This window comes from Bactrocera dorsalis, chromosome 1, assembly GCF_023373825.1.
Source record: "Bactrocera dorsalis isolate Fly_Bdor chromosome 1, ASM2337382v1, whole genome shotgun sequence".
NCBI lineage: Eukaryota > Metazoa > Arthropoda > Insecta > Diptera > Tephritidae > Bactrocera > Bactrocera dorsalis.
In genome coordinates, this window is record NC_064303.1 from 10,298,343 (window position 1) to 10,319,221 (window position 20,879).

A 20,879-nucleotide genomic window follows, 5' to 3' on the forward strand; every position below is an offset into this window, starting at 1 on the left:
TCGTGTCATTTAATCTCCACCAACCTCTTTATACTAGAATTCCTGCAATCCTTAACCAAGTGCCTTGTGTGAAAAAAAACAATATTCCCACAATTCCCACCACAACCAGCTATCTGCTATCGGAACTGACGCAAATTTTATCCGCCCGCAGACCTAACCCTGTTTGAATCGCCAATAAATGTGTGTTGTCATCATTAGAACAACACCTAGTTGCATGGGTGCTCTATATCCTCCTTATCCGTGCTGGTATTAAACTCAAACCGGACTTGGAGGAATATTTATCTTCTAACTCCATCTCAGTCAGCTGGAATGGAGGTCATGTGGTGGCCATTAGACCTTAAAGTCCATTCTCAAGAGCTCAACCAAGCAGTGTGACTGCCAGCCTAACTAGATCTCCCTACCTACCTTCACCCTCCACCAATTCCCACACTAGAACTGTAAGTCAACACCAGTACATCACCGACGGAACATTAGATCAGTCAAAATAGATAACTATATATAAAGCAAACTAATCGTACTTTCATCAGTTCTAATTGTCATAACCTGGGAAATTTTAAGAAGTGTACTGACAATCAAGATTCGCTGATGATTGATAGTATAGTTATAAGGTTGGGCTTGTTAAAGTGTTAGGACAGGATAGGAGATCTGATTTTCCATCCAAGCTCCTGTCTAAATGGAGACGTTAAAGTCGCTTGCTACATACATATAATTGAAGCATAAACTTGGCTTGATAAGAGGTTTCCGGACACTGCCCCAGGAAAATCAACCATCAAGGATTGGTATGCAAGTTCAGAAGTGATGAAAAAAATTAGTTGTTACCGATGAAAACATCAAAAAAGTGCACAAAATAATTTTGGATGACCGTAAAGAGTACTGAACGTGTCCATCATATCATTCACGAATATATTAGAAGTTGATGCCTCGCAAGCTCACTTTTAACCAACCAAAAACAAAGACGAATTGATGATTTGGAAATATTCAAGTGTAATAAACCAGAGCCAATGAAGAAAAATGGTTCCATCATTTCATTTCGAAGTCCAATCGAGAGTCATCCGAGTGAACTGCACAAGATAGACCCACTCCAACGCAACAGTCGGCTGCCAAGGTTATGGCGTTTGTATTTTGGGATGCGCATGGAATAATTTTTATTGACTACCTTTTTGATGGTCTACAGCGACTACTCGTATTACATAAAATTATTGATATTGAAGGATGAAATCGTGGGAAAACGCCCGCTTTTGAAGAAAATGAAAGTGTTGTTTCAGCAAGCCAATGCACAAGATAATGCGACAATGTTTAGGCGTGAAATATAAGGCTACGCACCGTCTTTTTAAAAAAAATAGATCGTCCGCGTCGATTTCAACGAATTCCGGAAAAAAGAGTCCGTCATCATCGTATTATAATGACACGCTAGTGATGGTAACGGCATTTCGTGCCTCAGTTCGAAGAAATTAATAGAAAGTAGAAGAAATAAGGCACGACAATTTCGCCATACCACAATCCTCACCAAACGGCTAATTATTGGTGATGCGTTTCCTGAACCTAGATTAAAAATTAAAATTTTTAAGTTAGATTTTCAATTGATTATTCCAATTTGGAGACTAAAAATTAGATTACATATTTTTCATAAATTTTTGCGCCAGAATGGCTTACCCTCATGAACACATACAAAGATATGTACCTACACATATAAATTCGTATTTGCGGTAGTAACTTTGTCAATATCATATATTAAATTTCGCATCAGTTTTTCGCCCAAAACAAATTCTATCCTCTACATATATTTATACATATGTACATATGTACAGATATACATACATTCGTAGTAGCACACTTACCTATATAATTATTTAAAATTTTGTTTGTATGAACCTACGTTAAGCATGTGAGCAGCTACATGGCAGTTGATTATGAGAGCGAGACATAGCAAGCATTTCGTGGTGACAAGATGGTCATTCGCTGATAAGCGCGTACAATCAATAATACATGTATACATATCCATATGTACATGAATCTGTGTTTGTATTATATACAATACATACATATGCCTACATGCCTTGTGGAGAAAATTACTAGAAATAATTTTTTATTTTTATTTATTATTTTTATACCCTGAACAAGGTACATCAAACTAGGTCCTGGCAGCCAGTGCTCCTTTTTTCGTGTAAAAAATAATTGTATTATTTTTTCACATTGATAAATAAATAAATAAATAATTTTTTATTTTTTTCTAATTTTTTTATTTTTTTTTATTTTTTTATTTTATTTTATTTATTTTTTTTAATTTAATTTTATTTTTTAAATTAATACAAATAAATATTTTTAAATGTCGCTTTTTATAACCCCTTTATTTCACCTACCATCCATTCAATGTTTTTCTTGCTGGGTAGCTACTTGTTTTGGCATGAAATTACAATAAATACATTTATATACACATACATACATACAAAAGTTGTTATTACTCCGTGCGAAAAACACTATGTGTTGCTGACAATCGCCTATTAGTTTTTGATAGCATACCTATGTTGAGCCATTGTTTGTTGTTGATTGACATTGAAAATTTGCCGGCAACAAAATGTCATCACATATACACACAGTTGCATACATGCAAGCATATCTCATGACCAATGTCATTTAGCAGCGCTCCTTTATGGAGTGCTTCGCATGCGCATTCAGATCAAGGATAAGCCAATCATTAGGCGCTAAAAATTAAAGAGCATGAATATAAATTAAATTAACATACATATTTCACATTCGGATATTCCTATATTTTTAAATTACAGTATAAAATTGGATTGAGTTCAATTAAATTACTAATTTATACACTATTGCGTTGTGCTTTATTTCAGCGATTTTGGACACCATGGCGTATGAGTAACTTAAACTTCGCGTGGATAAAGTCATCGAACTCCTATGTAGCTGCGCTGAAAATTGAGATAAATGCGATGCCAAAAAATGCGAATTATTTAAAATGCATATGAATATACAAATAAAAACTCAATAAAGCCGTTATTATTCATATTTATTATCATATCTTTTACTCATAATCCGTAGCACTTCAGAATAGTCGTTAGATATCAATTTCGATATTGCTATGGAGTTATAGAAATTACAAATTAATATTTTGACGAAGTCTATCATGTATATATATACAAATTAATATATATATTGCGAACATAGATAAATATATGCATGTATGTGTATACATATATTTTATAAAACAAAACAGAAAAGATATTACAAATTTATATATCGATGACAGTTATGAATGAGTATACTGTTATCGATAGTCGGAACTTTCACCATTAGTAGCAACGGCAACTCTACGGCACAGACAACAAACAAACAGCTGATTACAGCATTTTAGTTGGATTTGCTTTTTGCTTCATTAATATTAATGTTTTTAATCAAAAACTAAATAAATATTATCATAAATAAAATATAATTTTCAAAATGCTGCGGAAAAAGACCTCAAAAACACAAACTGTGTCGGATAAAATTTCAGCGTTGTTAGCACGTAGTGCCAACGGTGAAGATGACAGCAGCGATGAGCAGAATGAGGACCCACGTGTGGAGGAGGAATTCGATGAATACGATTTGCCGGATGCACGCACATCAGATATAAGAAAACGTAATGTAAAGCTGTTGTCAGAGCAAAGTGCGCGTTATAGAGGGAAAATATCATCGCGTAATGAACTTGAAGAAGAGGATGAAGAAGATTCTTCAGCAGATGAGCAAAGTGACGAAGAACAAGATGAAGATGTTGATGAGAATTCCTCCGAAGATGATAATGATGACGCTTTAGCGGCGTTCACTAAAAAGTTGAATGGTGGTGTTAGTAGAAAAGATACGGCTGTGTCAGCAGAAGATGATAGTGAAGATGATATGGATGAGAGCACTAATTTAGGAAATGCAAGTGAAGAAAGCGATGAGGACGGAGATGAAGATTTGGAAGAAGGCGATGAAGAAGAGGATTACGAAGATAGTGATGAGGAAGATGATGTAGAAAGTGATGACGATGCCAGTGAAGCGGAGAATGCAGACGGTACAGATATAATCGCTGAAACAAATCGTCAGGCTGAGGTGCAAAAAGGACAATGTGTACAAAATCAGCTACAAATTTGGGAACGTTTATTGGAAATGCGTATACACACGCAAAAAATACTTAGCAAATCCAACCAGCTTCCAGCACCCGATACACTCAAAGCACATCAGCAAGATAATGAAAAATTAAATAACATATCGCGTGAATCAGTTAGCAGCGTTAGTAAATTGCTTAGCACTTTGCTACAACTACAAAATGCTTTTGATCAGCAATTTTCGGAACAACGTAATGCATTGAAGAAAACGTTAAAACGGCCGCTACCCAAACACGATACTGAAGGGAACAACGCTGTGCCTATAAAACGTTTTGCTGAACACATTGATGCACACTTCCAAGAATTTAAACCCTATCGCAACTCGGTGCTGCTTAAGTGGGACGATCGCACTAAATTGCTAACGCCAGGTGCTGGTGCTAAGAAAAAATCGCTCACTGAGGATTATGACATCATACGTAAAATTGAAAATACGTTACAAAATCGCAGCACACTCATTGAAAAATCGCAAACATCTAAAGATGGTGAGACGGCTACTACAGAAAAAGAACTAGTTGAAAATGGTAATGATGAAAGTGCGCAAAAGCCTAAACGAAATGTGGAACTTTATGATGATAGCGACTTTTATCATCAGCAATTGCGTGAGCTTATCGAATACAAGAGCAACACATCAGTCAGTGCCAGTGAAGTGACGCAACAGTACATGGAGCTGCAAAAGTTGCGTCAAAAAATGAAGAAAAAGGTCGACACACGCGCGAGCAAGGGACGTAAATTGCGGTGAGTATGATAAGCAAATAAAAATAAATAAATTTTACAAAAATTTTAACTATTACATATTTCATTACAGCTATACGGTGCATAATAAGCTGATAAATTTCATGGCGCCTGACGAAACATCAACATGGACGGAGGAATCGAAAGAGGAATTGTATAGATCATTATTTGCAGCTTAGATTACAATTATGTGAAAAAGTGTAACGTGTAAATAAAATGAACTGTGCCTGTGTAAAAAATTAATTTGAGACTGTTCTCCTACTTTTGTTGTTCTTGTTCTCCTCGTTTTTTGCGTTTTCTGCCAAAATTGCATTTAAGTTAAAAATCTTTTTTAGTTTTCTATTATTTATTTAATAAACATAGTCGTTGTGTCAAGTGTGCGCACAACTTGTAAGTTTTCTGCGTTATTAATACATGTATTAATTATCCTCATTACTCAAGTGGCTTAGTAGTTTTGCAATGCCAAATTGTTATTTTTTATTTAAATTACTATGCTATCTCAATCTTCGCTTTAGCTTTTTCACCAAAACTATTTTTTATTTAAATTTTTATTATAGTAGTTGCATCAGACATCACTATTTATTTATTTTTTTTAATTCTTGTAAAAATTATTGTATGCTATTATTTTAGAGTTATGTAGGTAGGTATGTATATTGTATGTGTCCATAATAGGTGTAGAAAAAGTGGTTAATAGTTTTTTCTTATATCAAAAAGAAATTAGACGAGAAATTACCAAACTAGTCATGATGGCATAGCAAGAAATATTTTCAACCATAACAGCTGTTAGATGGGTTATATCCACTTGTGAATTTCTAAAAATCGTTTTTTTTTATTTGCATATATATATCGCGTCTAAATTCATTTGAAAATATTTGCCGAAAATTTTAAGTTAAGCCGGTAAATAGTTTCGGAGATTGTAAGAACTTTTAAGTTAGTATAATTCGCTCCCAAAACTTTTCTGAGTCGCTAAGAACGTTTGCGCTTACATACATATGTACTTGTATGTACGTTGTATCGGAATTTAAAATGAATCGCCTATTATTAGTATATTAAATTCTGTAAATGTACTATTTCTGATTTTCCAGTGGATAAAACCCCCAAAAATCGAAGCAACTAAATCCAAATCGACTTGTATTTTACTGCACTTCTTTCCCAATTCCCATTAAGCTGTTTCTCTAACTGTTGTGTAGACTCCAAACGGTAAATGAACACAAGCAGTTTAGTTTATTTTCGTTGCGTTATGGAAGTAGAAACAAAAACAACGTTGCATATCCTGTGCAAACTTACTCAATTACACGCCCATTTTTTTTACTCAATTGCTGTATTGCTAAGACGCCCAACTTTTAGATAAAAAGCACATTAGTATTTAGGTATCATTGTATGTATGTATTGTATATTGGTTTTATTCAATTTAATATAGGTATTTTATATTTAAATGGTATGTATGATTTGCGCATGTGTTTGTCATTATTATTTCATTAATTATTATTATTTTTTTTATGCGTGTGTGTCTATGTTCTATGCATGTATCTATGTATGTATGTTTTGTATATAATTGGTTAATTAATTATGTTTATTGTTATTGCTACAAGAGATTCAACGCAATTCGTGGTTAGTGTGATGAATGCACTTCCTGTTTGCTTAATTTTATTATTCGAAGTTAGAAGTCTATCGTTTCGTGTAACCGTAAAAATCTTAGCCACACCTACATGGCCAATACAGTTGCACATTGGTATTTATTGGTTAAAATATAGCTATGTATTTATGTATATAAGTTATTTTTTTTTGTTTTCAGTTTTAGTTCAGCTTTTCATGCATTTCACTTGATTTTCGTTTCTAATTTCATGTTTCATTTTCTTTACTATGCTATTTTTTCACTTTATCTGCAATTATTTAGTAATAATACAAAAAAGTTACAGCAAATACAAATACTTAATATTTTGTTTTCGTATTTAGCAAACATTATCAATGTCAAAGTTAACCACAATATCATAGTTAGCATCAACGTCATTACAATTTCGAGTTTTATACGTATTGTTATGGCGAAAAGTCATTTAATTATCATAGGTATACAATTAAATTACGAATAAATTAAAACTTAACAAATACAGTTACAATAGTTACACTCATATACAATACAAATATTTTTTTTAAATTTAATATTTTTTAGATTTAATATTTTTTAGTATATTTTGTTTATGTTATGTTTTAATTCGATTTTGCTTTACTAACCTTCCAATACACTGTGTTTTCTACAATGTTTATTTATTATTATTATTTTTTGTAATTTTTCACTAGTTTTGTTTTTGCATATGCGTTTGTATACATGCATAATGAGTGTTATTCAACTAATACAATATAAATATTTTGTAAAAAACATAAAAACTATTACTGGTACTCATAGTATTCGATACAAATATAAACAATACTTGGTAAATTTTACACACACACTAACTATGCGTTTAAGTTGTAAAAAGGAAATATCAAAATTTTAATTTTTAAAAATACTCGTGCAGGCTTTTTTCACATGCCGACACTTCACATAATTGTTAGCCAATTTTTTAAGTTGCGTTATCTCAAAAAATGTGTTGTCAATTTAAGCAATTTGTATATTACACTTAACTGCGCAGCTTGTGTCTAGCGATACTTGTTCAATCAAATAGTTATAATATTTAATAGAAATAATTTTAGTAGCAGTATATAAACATAATAGCTGCAACGTCCTTTGCACATGAAATAAAGTTAATAAGTTTACTATAATATCAACGGATCATAAATATATGATTTTTGCAAGTCTAACTTACAAGTTTGCACTCGCACTAATGAAATAATTATTTTGTAATTATGCTATATAATTTGCGCGTTTGGTTATATGCTCACATACCACTTGGTTTTTGTTTCGATAGACACAAAATTATTAAATACTTAAGAAACATTGCACAAAAAACAAAAAAATATGCATAAAAATGGAAATATAAATATATTAATATATGTCGGCATATGTTGTTGGTGATGATGATGATGTATATGTGTTGTATGGTTATAAATTCTTAAATATTGGGCACAGGTTAACGGTCGTTGATTTATGTACGTAATTTCAGCAACTTTACGTCACCATTTCTCATGACAATTCTTCAAACATTCGCAAGTTACAATTTATAAACTGTTTAATCCGCACTTTTTTCATTCTTGTTAATTGTTAATGGAGTTTTTTAATAACAGCGGTAAACCAGTTTTAGTTTTTGATTTTGACACAAGTATAGTTGCAGTCTTGCCGCCGCCACTACTTGTCATTTGTGTGGCTACTTTATTAGGCGACACAACAGCCGCAGCGGCAGCGGCGGAAACAGTAGCTGTTGCTGCCACCCCGGCACCGCTTGTGTTTGCAGTCACTGTACTTGTAGTGATAGTCAATGTTGCTGTGCAACCGGTTGCAAAATGCTGTATATTAGTAGCCGCTGCTAGTTGTGTACTTCTGCTGGTTGCCACTTGCGTTTGACGTTGATGTAACTCTTGCAGTAGTACTGAGTGTTTATTCATGGCGCGCAACACTTGTGGTCTAATAATTTTCTCACTGTTTCCTGGTTGTTGCAAATGCTGGTGTAGCTGCTGTTGTTGCTGTTGCTGACTCATATGACTGGTAGTGTAAAATTTCTGTGTATCATCACATGTTTCGTTGAAAGATTGTAATTGTGAGTGAATTGATGTGATATTGGAGAGTGTGCTTTCGGTGTCACCACCAACACCACCGCTGCTGCCACCCGTACCCGAAGCACCGTATTTTCTAATCGTTATCGTTTGTTGTTGTAATTGTTGTTCTACACCTGAAACCTAGACACAATAATAAAGTTATACATTGAGGAAACGTTTCATTTTTTTTAATGTTAACTCTACTTTACCTTCTTAAAATATCCCACATCTTTATCTCAAGTGCTTTTAGCTGGATGTATGATATTTTCCATGTCCTTTTGTACACTAAATAGTTCCGTTAAGTGTTTGGAGAAAAGTGCACTCAATTCGCTTAACTTCCCCATTTGCTACGTGTGAAAAAAATAAAAAAATATATTTTACTCTTCCTGTAGCGCGTGCTATTTTCAACACTTACATTGTGATCAAGACTTTTATCGCGTATGCTCATATTTGCTGCCTGTAATTCGATTTCTTGACTCATTAGTTCATTCTCCAGTGATTCGATGCGTCCTTTTAATAAACCGATTTCACGTCGTAAATCTTCGGCAATTTCTCCACCACCAGCAGCACCGGCAACAACACTACCACCACCGCCGACACGAATCACTTCCAAATCACGTTTTAATCGTATATTTTCTTCCTTGTATGTGTGCAATTGACGTTTCCACTCGTCCACATTGGCGGTTGATTCCTGTGGTTAAGTGTGGTATGTTGAAAAACTTAAAAAAAATAGGTGAGAAATAGAGACACAAACCTGCAATGCACTTGTTAGGCGTATGTTATTATTTTTCAACGTGGCCAGTTCAATTTCCCATTTCTTTGCATTGGCGCAACTGTAATCATATATTTTCAAAAGAATATTACTAAATTATTTATACTTAATTCATAATTAATTATTTATTCTTCATACCTTTGTGCTAGTGCCATTTTAAGTCGTTCATTCTCGTATTTGAGTTGCTGTTCCCCTGTAGCGCCAGCACTTCCGCCAGTGTGTACACCTACAATACTGCCGCTTGAGGAGACTGTTACCGCCGTTGGAGCAGGTGATGGAGAGGCACCTGCAGTCAGCTCTTGTTTGACATCCGCTGCTGGCAATAGTTTATGCGATGGACTATCCGGGTTAGCGTTTTGTGTATTCGTATTGGACATATTTGGTGGTTCCACGGTATGTGGATCTATGGCGGTGTTATCGTTTTGCTGCATACGCGATGATATTGGCGATGTATTAGCAGACGTTGTGGGCGTAACTACAGTTGAACCTGTAATGATAAAAATTGAAAAGAAACTTCTTTGCCATTTTATGTATGCATTTACCATTCGCAGCCTTTATAGCATTCTTTGTTGCTTCCTTCACTTCTTGAAACTTTTCCACAAACTAAAATGTATTTTCCGTTAGCATCATATACTAAACATTAACATATCAAACATCATACCTTTGTTAATTCGGCTTCAGAAGCAAATCCTAATCCATAAACCGTATTAGCACGCACATCGCTCCATTGCCCAAATTTCTGTGATGTTTGCGTAAATGTCATATTGGGTGTTATTGTGGAGTTAATTACGGCTTTAGTACCTTCCACACTGATAATGCGGTAAAGGTTGCGGGACGAATCATAAAAGAAGCTCACATTGACCGCTTTCATACTTGCCGTAATCCATGTGCGCTTCGTTTTCGGGTCAATGTGGAAGACGTGAGCCTGGCAGGTGAAAATCGGTTGCTCGCTTATGACAAAGTAGCAAAAATGTATTAATGTTAATAAATGTCTCAAAAAGTTAACACACATACATATATATACGATTCATATGTAATAAGAAAATGAAACTACTCTCAACTTTATTAAATATTCCATTATTATTATATTAGCTAGTACATATAGTCGTTATACCATTGTCATAATTGCAATGCATGCGCATAATTTCTAACAACTTAATTGACTTCAACTGCATTAGCTAAGCACAAAATCCCAAAGCGACTTCCGCCCACAAACTAACATTTTTATAGGTTGTAAAGCACTAACAGGAAAAAAGCTTTACACAAAAATTTTGATTTGTCTATGAATATTTTTGTATCGGAACTACGCTGTATGAATAGTAATTTAAATATTTTCTATATATTCGCATTCAATTGAGGTCTGGGCTACACAATATTGGCTAACCACGGGCGGGGACACTTTTGCAAATGCAGCAAACACATTTACTTTCAGCACTTATCAATAATATTACACAACACCTTAATATTTTTATATAAAATATTATAAACTGCGTTAAATATTTCCTAATATTTACCCCATTTTCTTTGTTTGGTCGTGAAAACTCCGGCTTTTTCAGCTTTTTGCAAAAGATTTTTCGGTTTCGATTTTTCCAATTACTCTAGTGTTGGTGTCAAACAATTACTGTGTTGCCAGATCAGTTGTTGAGTACTGTTATAACAATTTTCAATACCCAAACCAAATTAATGGGATTTTATAACAGAGAGTTTTGAAACAAGTACCCAGCAAGTCAATTTTACGAAACTCAACTAAACTAAAAGAATTAGCGCGAAACTAACACATACACACTTCAAAACTCATAACTCCTTCGCGTATAAAAGAGATGAACGATAACACGTTCACAAGAGTTTATATAAAAATTGTAATTGGGCCTTAATAAACTCATGAAAAATTTAACTTAAATCACAATTTGCATTATGGGGCAATTAACCGGTGAGTTAATCGATAGCTGGCTTGCACTCGATATATAATCAATTAATTCTATTAGAGACGAATTATTTCAAATACAACTAATATTTCCAGAAAAAAGGCGCATAATAAATAATTAATATGTTTTCTCAGCTTAATTGCTTCAAAGTAGTTTAACGATTTCAAAAATACACCTGTGCAAATGTTATCGATAACAGTTTTCCAATAGATAGTTGGAGCTGACATTGATTATCACCTTCTAATTGGAATGTTAGAGTTATCAATTGTGCGCCGTGAACAGTGTTTCGGAGAAACTCGAACTTTGTAAACAAAACAATGTTAGACGGTATATAGCTTGTAAGCAATAAAAAATTAATAACCGAAAATTCTTATGACAAAATGATAACTAAGAAAAATATTATGCAGGTAATATAATTCACGTTTTCACTTAAATTTTATCTCAATATTTTCATTTGACAACTACAATACATTTCGGAGCAACACTGCACTTCATCGATTCTGAAACACTGTCGATGTGTACCCATTTGTCAATTTTTCGCAACGGCACAGAAGAGATAGCGACAGTGGTTCTTATACAATTTTTAAGTTAATTCTAACAATAATCCTTACAAAAAAGTAATTGGAAAATTGTGAAAAACGTGCAAACGCTGCTTGGTATAAGCACAAAAGGTTCCATGCAGCGAGGGAAACGTACAGATTGGGCAAGTTGAAGCATAAGCTGTAGCAACCATCACTACCTACACATATGACTTCAGGCCGCTGTGATAGGAATTTTAGGGCTTGGACAGTATTACTGCTATTAACAAGTCAAGAAAGTATTTTAGTTAATACAATTTCATTTTATTATAAATAAAGTGCTGAGAATATCAATAACTACAAGTTTTAACGAAAAATCAGAACAGGCTTTACAACGCCCATGTATGTAGGCGATTAAGGGATGCTCATGCTTGTTATCTGTGACAGCAGAACTTCCAATAGGGAATGTCGGTAGGGTAATGGTGTTGATTATTGTATCGATGGATGGCAGGAGCCGAGATTTTTTCTTGTGTGTTAAATATGTGAAAAATGTGTTGGTTCGCGGCGACAACGAAATATCAAGACATCCAAATGTGAAAAGTGAAATGGGCGTAGTGCCAACCATAATGTTTGACCAATGTATGCTAATTGGAGAGAGTCTTTGCAACGAAGACTTGCTACATCAAGATATGCTGCAAGTAAAAATAAACAGCGGTCGTTGTAAAAGAAAAATAAAATATTTTTTATTTTTATATTAATATGCACTAGTTTAGTGCGGAATTTACTCAAGTACTAATCTTGATATGTCAAAATTGCTGGTCACTTATAATGACATCAACATAATACCAAAGTTATGAGTGTTAGTTGTTGTTATATGAAAAAACTATTTATCATAGTTTATTGACCTCGATAAAAGTAGTTTTAAAATCCTTGCATATGTAGCTAATAATTTACGATCAAATTGTCATTATCTACAGCTTTCGTGCGTGTGAGTGAGAAATTAAAATGTGGAATATGATGTGCGACGTAATGCCAACAATTTCGGAGGACAGTATCTCCCAGAGATCCTCACAATTCAGTGGCGAAGATGCCAACTTTGAGCAACTTATGGTGTCCATGTTGGACGAACGTGACAAGCTTATGGACAGCTTGCGTGAAGCTCAAGAGCGACTCAGTGAAACGGAAGTTAAATTACACGATGTGGAAAAGGAGCGCGATAGTTTACAGCGGCAGATAAATGCCAACTTACCTCAAGTAAAATTAAAACTTTCGTTGTATTGAATTAAAACTTAAATTATAAAATTAATTATAGGAATTCGCCACTTTAACTAAAGAGCTGACGCAGGCGCGAGAAACATTATTGGAGCGTGATGAGGAAATTGGCGAACTTAAAGCTGAACGCAACAATACTCGGGTATATGCTATTAATAATTCTTATATTATTTTTATTTCGTATTAAATTTTTATATTTAATTTCTATCGATATCAGTTACTTTTGGAGCATTTGGAATGCTTAGTCGCACGCCATGAACGTTCCTTGCGAATGACGGTTGTAAAACGTCAGGCTGCAGCGCAGAGTGGCGTCTCCAGTGAGGTGGAAGTTTTAAAAGCATTAAAGAGTCTATTCGAACATCATAAAGCTTTAGATGAAAAAGTACGTGAACGCCTGCGTTTATCAATCGAAAAGAATAATTCACTCGAAGAGGAATTAAATGCAACCAAAGAAGAGGTACGTAACTCTTTTATTGCATAATACATTTTTATATTTATATTATTGTTTTTGTTTTTATTTAGCTTCAACAATACAAAACTGGTGCAATACAAGCCAACCGTGAAGCTAGCAATGAAAATGGTGTGAATGAAAAGGTAATTTTTCTCGCTTAAATTCCTACAATTTTATAACATTCATATATATTCAATATAAATATAACATTTATATTTTTTTTTAATCATAATGCATTAGGTCGGCGGTGGCCTTAACGGTGAATCAAATGAAGCGAACGATTATGCTGCGAAAACGCATGAGCTGCAAACTATAATCGAGAAACAAGTAAGCTCTTTCATAAAGCACAAAATGCTTTGATTATAACATTTTTCATATTTCATAGACGGCAGAGCTATCGCAATGGCAGCGGCGCGTATCAGATTTGAACAGTAAAATATCCGAAATTGAGGAGAATTTAAGTAGAACTCAGAAGGAGTTGTGCAAGTCGCAAGAACAATGTTCTAAACTACAAAGAGATTTGAGAGAAAATGTTGCACAAAAGGAGGATCAGGTTGGTGCAAATTTAGTACTTCAGTTAAACATAACCTAAAAAAAAAATATTTGAATTTTTTATATACCCGCAGGAGGAACGTATCGCCACATTGGAGAAACGTTATTTAAATGCTCAACGTGAATCGACATCATTGCATGACTTGAACGAGAAACTAGAACAAGAATTGCGCCATAAAGAAGCACAAATTAAGGTAAGGAATTACATAGTAGTTACCAGTTCAAACAATATCCAAAAAAAAAAAACACTTCAATCTAATTATAGTTACACGAGGAGAAGATTTGCGCAATCGAAGAGAAGTTGGAATTATCTGAACAAAAGTTGGCGCAGCAGGCCAAATTACAGCCTGATATGGAAGAACAGCTTAAAGCACGCATGGAAGCTTTGACAAAGGTAGGAAATAAGGTATGCGCGATTGAATTTCTTACAAATGTGATGTGATGTGATGTGTAGTACGTATGTAGCGGCGTTTGTATGTTTGTGATACGCTTGATTTTATTTCGTTCGGTATGTAGTATTCCAACTTTTTGAATTTCTGTCCCAATTTTCCGTATTGTCTTCTAGCTGCATTCCTTAAAGCTTGTCAATTACAATTAATTCGCGTTTCCACATACCTTTTTACCCCCGATTTATAGGCACAAGAACGCCATGGTTCAGCAGAAGATCGCATACAGCGTCTAGAGGCAAATTTGGAAGAGAAAAATGCAGAGGTTTTAAGACTGAACCAACGATTGAAAATGAACGAAGAGCACAATTTAAGGTTGTCGTCCACCGTGGACAAATTGCTTTCCGAATCAAATGAGCGTTTGCAAGTGCATTTGAAGGAACGCATGCATGCGCTTGACGAGAAGAACACGCTCTCGCAGGAATTGGAGAAGGCGCGCAAAATGGCTGAGGAATTACACCACCAAAAGGGTGAAATCATGAAGGAATTGTCTAAAACGCGCCTGGAAATCGAAAATTTCAAACGGCAATTGCTGCAGCAGGAGATCGCCTACAATATACAACAAACGGAGGCGCTTACACGCAGCCTATCGCCCAGCAGCGCTGTAGATGGTGGTGCCTTTTCGCGCAGCACTTCGCACGCCAGTTTCGATACGCATTCGTTGCGTCGCAGCAAGTCGCGCATGCAAGAGGAGGCGAATATTGCGCGCTCTATGGCCGAGCAAGAGTGGGAGAATCTACAGCAGGCGCATGCTCAGCAAGCGTACGAAATGTCTGCAGCTGTAGCCGCAGCAGCCGCTGCTGAATGTGAGGATAGTGAGGCCGCCGCGGCGGCAGCCATGTATGCTGCCTCCGACATAATGTCGCCGTCGGGACATGCGGATGCACAAACGTTGGCTATGATGTTGCAAGAGCAACTGGACGCCATCAACAATGAGATTCGTTTAATACAGGAGGAGAAGCAGTCAACCGAAGCACGTGCCGAAGAGTTGGAATCGCGTGTGGGCAGTTTGGAGCATGTCAACTTGTTGGCGCGCGGTCGCTCGATGGACCGTCAGAGTCCACCGATGAGTGGGCGCAGTACACCAAACAGCCCCAACAGAGATTTCCTACAGAAGTATCACACGGTAAGCAATCATGTTAACGAAAAATTAAAAAAAAAATTTTAATTAAAACAATTCAAAAAAAAAAATTTTAATTTAAAAAAATTAAAAAAAAAAATTTTAATTTAAAAAAATTAAAAAAAAAAAAAAACTTTTTTCCAACAGTTAAATTTGCCCGTTTTGTCGAGTGATATGTCGCGCGATGACATCCACGGCATGTCTACGACAGGCGATTCAAGTTCGGGTGGCGCCGCATCGCCGCTAACCGCCAGATCAATGCGACTTGAACGTGTTGCGCAGGCCTTGGCCCATAGCCAAGAAGAGTTGCGGCGGCGTTCGGTTGGCATCTCACCAAATCAAGGTGTCGACCATACAAGGTAAGTCCAGACACCGTACTCAATTGTGTTTTTCATATAAATTATTTATTCTTCATGTACATTGCAGTCATGTCGCTTTGCCGCAACTTAGTAACTATGGTCTGTCGCCATTGAGTTCGCGCTATGGCAGTCAGGAATCGCTTAGTCGCCACTACAATACAATGGGCTCAATGACAATGCTGCAAACACCCACCACCACCGTAGGCCGTGATGTCGCATCGGCGGTGCAAAAGAAAAAGGGTATCAAATCGAGTTTAGGCCGATTCTTCAGCAAGAAAGACAAAGTGAAAGGCGTTAAAGATACGCTACCCGACGGTTCGACCAGCATGATGTCGATTGGCAATTTGTCAATCGGTCTGAGTGAGGGCGAGTCCAATTATGATGTTATGAGCGTAACTGGTGGTATGGTGCCGCGTATGAGCAGCATGCCCGGTTCGAAAATATCCTCGGTTGATTATGGGCGCCAGAAGAAGTAAGCATATGCGTTGTTAATTGTTTTGCATAACGGTTTGATTAATTCAAATTTCTTGCAGGGATCATGACTACAGAAATGATTTGCTCGGTGAGGCGATGAAAGCCGGCACACCGTTTGCGTTATGGAACGGACCAACTATTGTAGCTTGGTTGGAGCTCTGGGTTGGCATGCCCGCCTGGTATGTGGCGGCCTGCAGAGCAAATGTGAAGTCGGGTGCCATTATGAGCGCGTTGAGTGACACGGAGATACAGCGCGAGATTGGTAAGTAGCGTGTTTATTTGAATCTTTTAATCCATTAATTTTACATTGTTTTTGCAGGCATAAGCAATCCGCTGCATAGACTTAAATTACGCCTTGCCATACAGGAAATGGTTTCATTGACTTCGCCATCAGCGCCTCAAACGTCACGTACAACGTTGGCTTTTGGTTAGTAATTTTGACTTTTAAATCATTATTTTTATATCCTGAAGAGGGTATATTAAGCTTGCTCCGAAGTTTGTAACATTGAAAGAGAACGAAGACCTTTTTAAAATGTATATATAAATGATCAATGTGACGTGATTGTTATTGTTGTTGTAGCAGCCAAATTCTGCCCAGTTGACTCTCCTTAACTGTATAAAAAATCCGGGTTAGTTCCGGTTACGTAGACCCGACCGAGTCGATTTAGTCATGCCTCGTAGCGTTGGACTTGTCAAAAGCCGTTGACACAGTCATTCACACGACGCTACTGCAGGACATTGAAAACACTACGCTCCCTCCAGGAATGGAGATGTGGACCATGAACTACCTGAACGGTCGTCAATCATCCGTATTATTTCGAGGAAAAAATTCAAAACATAGAATAATTAAACAAGGGGTTTCGCAGGGTGGGGTCCAACCGGGATTATCGCCAAAGTACAGAGCCGGAACAAAATGTTCAAGTCGTGAGCCGGCAGCATGGGGAAAGGACAGAGAAACGTTGTTAGCTACTTACAAGGCAATCGGCCGGCCGGTCTTTAACAACGCCGCTTCAATATAGTAGCCTGGATACAGTAAAACGCAGACGAAGAAGCTCCAAACTTGTCAGACTACTGCACTCAGGACTACGACAGATTGCTACTTGCTGTCTCCTATCGAACACTTGCATAGTGAGGCCATAAGCTCCTATTTAAGGATTAACTCCTCTCCAAGCAGTCCCTGCTAGGGTGCTTTTGCAGAAATCATCCCTGCAGTCACCTACTTGGAGCGGAATAGTCTTCAAGGAGCATCAAGAGGTCATTCCTCAACTACGTCCACGACATCAGACTTCGGACGCAACTAACTTCCGACAAGCACTGACCGCCATTTAGAGTGGAACAATGAACACCTTCACTGACTCCCTCTCAGTGAATGGCGTACTTGGAGTCAAACCACCACCCGTTGCAGACGAAGATCTCAAGATGCCGCGAGAAAGGAGATTGACCCTACGCAGCTTCGTTCTGGATACTGTAACAGGTTAAACTCCTACTTTTCCAGAATAGACCCTGACAAATCAAACATACGCTCAGCGTGCAATGAGTCCCTGGATGAAACTAGCCTCCTCTTTGCATGCCCTGCTAACCCCACACATCTAAAACCCCTCTTCCTTTGATCCAACCCCGTCGAAACGGCGCAAATCCTGGGCCTACAGCACGTATTCTGGGACGTCGAGACAACTTATCTAATCCTTACCATCGGGGAAAACGTACCCGCTACAATAACAACAACGTACCGAAATTTATATGAAGTTGTTTTTACACTATTTTTGCAATAAGAAATGCATCTGTAAAGGGTATAATAGCTATGGTGCAACCGAAGTTAACGTTTTTTGTTTTTTTCTTATTTTACATTAATATAAAATTCACATTTTTTACGTTTTCCCAATTAGGTGATATGAATCACGAGTGGATCGGCAACTATTGGCTGCTCGGTCTGGGCCTCCCGCAATATCGCACTACATTTATGGAGTGTCTGGTGGATGCGCGCATGCTGGATCATCTAACGAAAAAGGATTTGCGCGGTCAACTCAAAATGGTGGATAGTTTCCATCGTACTAGTCTGCAATATGGAATTTCCTGTTTGAAACGGCTCAACTATGATCGCAGTGAGCTCGAGCATCGGCGTAAAATGTCCGAAAACGGTTTATGCGATGTGCTGGTATGGAGCAATGATCGCGTCATACGTTGGGTGTGCAGTATTGGTTTGAAAGTAAGTGTCAATTTGTTACTTTATTATATATATTTTTAATTTTATTGTATGCTTTGCAGGAATATGCAAATAATTTACTAGAATCAGGCGTGCATGGCGCGCTAATCGCTTTAGACGAGAGTTTCGACTCGAACGCAATGGCATTGGCACTACAAATACCAACGCAAAATGCACAAGTAAGCGCACGCTGTTCATTTTATACAAGTATAGCAAAACTTTATTAATATTTCTTTACAATTTTTTATATTTTTTATTCATAAACCAGGCGCGTCATACTTTAGATCAAGAATTTAATAATTTGCTGCAAATCGCCACAGATCGAAGGCCAGAAAATGAACAGCATAGTAATTCTTGATCCAGCTACGGTTTTGCGGCCGACATGGCTGAGGAATAAAATAGTAAAAATGCAACAGTAAACACAGCAGCAATAGGAAGCAGCATGCAATAGAAACACAACAGTCGCTAGTTGCCCGAAACGTTTGGGCCAACCAAAAAAAAAACAAACAAAACAAAAAAGAAATGCGTGTATGAATACGCATACATACATGCATATACGCCGCTAAACGCTGGAGATAAATAATAATGCAAAAAATAAAAACAAGAAGTACCGCAATTCGTACACATTCACCGACCTATAACAGCATAAATTAGTTGACAAAGTCATGTGTTGCAGTTATAACTATGGAGCAACACGCGCATGCGCTTCGTCGTTTGTATGCTAAATATAATAAATTTGGTATTAATACTTCATTTAAGTGAGCAAGGCTAACACAACTAACTCTTAAATCTAAACATTACATTACAAACAAAATACTTATAATAAGTATTCGTACGAAATTCATATTTAAACATAGAAACAAATCTAAAAAAAAAAAATTTCAAAAGGCACAACTTATAACTCGGTTAAAGCAAAAATTGAAAAAAGATATTTTGCGCTCAAGACGAACAAGCGCTGTCACAAGCTTGAAATGTTGCGACCAAAATGGCTAATTATAATTAGTAATTATTAGTTGCGTAACTGTGAATGCATATGTATGCATACATACATAAAGTACATGCATGTAAACATTTTTGTTAAAAATATTTTTTTTTTGTGTATAAAAATAGTGATTTTGTTATCGATAAATTTATTTTTTGACAAAAGTTATTTGAAAAATGTAAATTATATGAAAAATATTTTTATAAAACAAAGTGTTCAAAAGATTTGTATTCAAATAATTGTATCCAATTTTTTTCAAAAAATTTTTAGCCAATTGTTTTTGCAAAATTTTTTTTTCTTAACAACTATAAAAATATATTTTTGAATACAATTTTTTTCATTCTATATAAAATTTTTTTGGACAAAACTTATTTGAAAAAAAAAATTGTATAAAAAAAATTTCCCTATTTTGTTTCCAAATTTATTATTTTTTTTTTCAAAAAATTTTTAAGTTTATGCTATAAAAATATTTTTTTAGATATATGTAAATATAATTGAAAAATAAAGTGTTCAAAAGATTTGTATTCAAAGAATTGTATCCAATTAAAAAAAAATTTAGCCAATTGTTTTTTGAAAAAACTTTTATCCAAATTTTTTTTTTTTTTCAAAAAATGTTTACAAATATTTTTTTCTTAAAAACTATAAAAATATATTTTTGGATACAATTTTTTTGGACAAAAATTATTTGAAAAAAATTTGTATAAAAAAAATTTCCAAATTTTGTGTCCAAATTTATTTTTTTTTTTCCAAAAAATTTTACTATTCAATTTTTATTTTAAAAATTTTGGTCGAAATTAATTTTTTTTAAGTTTATGTTATAAAAATATTTTTTTTTTAGATATAAATGTAATTGAAAAATATTATTATAAAAAAATTTCCATTTTTTTTTCCAACAAATTTCTATTTTAAAAATTTTGGTCCAAATTAATTTTTTTTAAGTTTATGCTATACAAATATTTTTTCCTATACAAAAATATTTTTTTTATAAATATTTTTTAAATATTTTTTTTTGCTAAACATTTTTTAGATAAAAATATAATTTTTTTTGGACAAAAATTATTTGAAAAATATTTAAAAAAAAATGTACAAAATTTGTATCCAAATTTATTTTTTTCAAACATTTTTTTTTGGATAAAAATTATTTGAAAAATATTTGTATAAAAAAATGTGCAAAATTTGTACCCAAATTTATTTATTTTTTTTATTGTTGTATCAAAATTTATTTTTTTTCCAAAAATTTTTGT

The 20,879-nt window shown here is 35.1% G+C and overlaps 3 protein-coding genes across 5 annotated transcripts in view; 2 read left to right on the plus strand and 1 right to left on the minus strand.

Moving 5' to 3' along the window:
• Positions 1-3,319: 3,319 nt before the first annotated feature.
• LOC105222156 (protein Aatf) lies at positions 3,320-5,114 on the plus strand. Its single transcript, XM_011199362.4, has 2 exons — positions 3,320-4,874; positions 4,945-5,114. The coding sequence occupies exons 1-2, from the start codon at positions 3,454-3,456 to the stop codon at positions 5,048-5,050; spliced, it is 1,527 nt and encodes a 508-aa protein (XP_011197664.2). The 5' UTR covers positions 3,320-3,453; the 3' UTR covers positions 5,051-5,114.
• Positions 5,115-5,449: 335 nt separating this feature from the next.
• Positions 5,450-20,879, minus strand: part of LOC105222157 (homer protein homolog 2) — a 30,312-nt gene continuing 14,882 nt past the window's right edge. Inside the window, exons 1-8 of one of the 2 annotated variants that reach the window (XM_011199363.4) lie at positions 10,848-11,071; positions 9,995-10,283; positions 9,876-9,936; positions 9,472-9,820; positions 9,316-9,394; positions 8,977-9,252; positions 8,771-8,908; positions 5,450-8,702 (exon numbers count right to left, since the gene is read on the minus strand). In XM_011199363.4, the coding sequence (XP_011197665.1) occupies positions 8,798-8,908; positions 8,977-9,252; positions 9,316-9,394; positions 9,472-9,820; positions 9,876-9,936; positions 9,995-10,283; positions 10,848-10,852 (1,170 nt within the window). In that variant the 5' untranslated portion in view covers positions 10,853-11,071 and the 3' untranslated portion in view covers positions 5,450-8,702; positions 8,771-8,797. Of the gene's footprint in view, positions 8,703-8,770; positions 8,909-8,976; positions 9,253-9,315; positions 9,395-9,471; positions 9,821-9,875; positions 9,937-9,994; positions 10,284-10,847; positions 11,072-20,879 lie in introns of those variants that run through there. The other variant, XM_049446852.1, reaches the window with a different exon arrangement.
• Positions 11,772-19,227, plus strand: LOC105222158 (liprin-alpha-1). 2 transcript variants are annotated; one of them, XM_011199364.4, is made up of 17 exons: positions 11,772-11,961; positions 12,754-13,030; positions 13,089-13,190; positions 13,266-13,505; positions 13,571-13,642; positions 13,740-13,826; positions 13,885-14,052; positions 14,126-14,245; positions 14,317-14,457; positions 14,688-15,623; positions 15,765-15,976; positions 16,044-16,448; positions 16,510-16,712; positions 16,770-16,877; positions 18,337-18,656; positions 18,716-18,832; positions 18,922-19,227. In XM_011199364.4, the coding sequence occupies exons 2-17, from the start codon at positions 12,782-12,784 to the stop codon at positions 19,009-19,011; spliced, it is 3,570 nt and encodes a 1,189-aa protein (XP_011197666.1). In that variant the 5' UTR covers positions 11,772-11,961; positions 12,754-12,781; the 3' UTR covers positions 19,012-19,227. The 2 variants fall into 2 exon arrangements, with proteins under 2 accessions (XP_011197666.1, XP_011197667.1); XM_011199365.4 differs by having other exon boundaries at positions 14,317-14,445.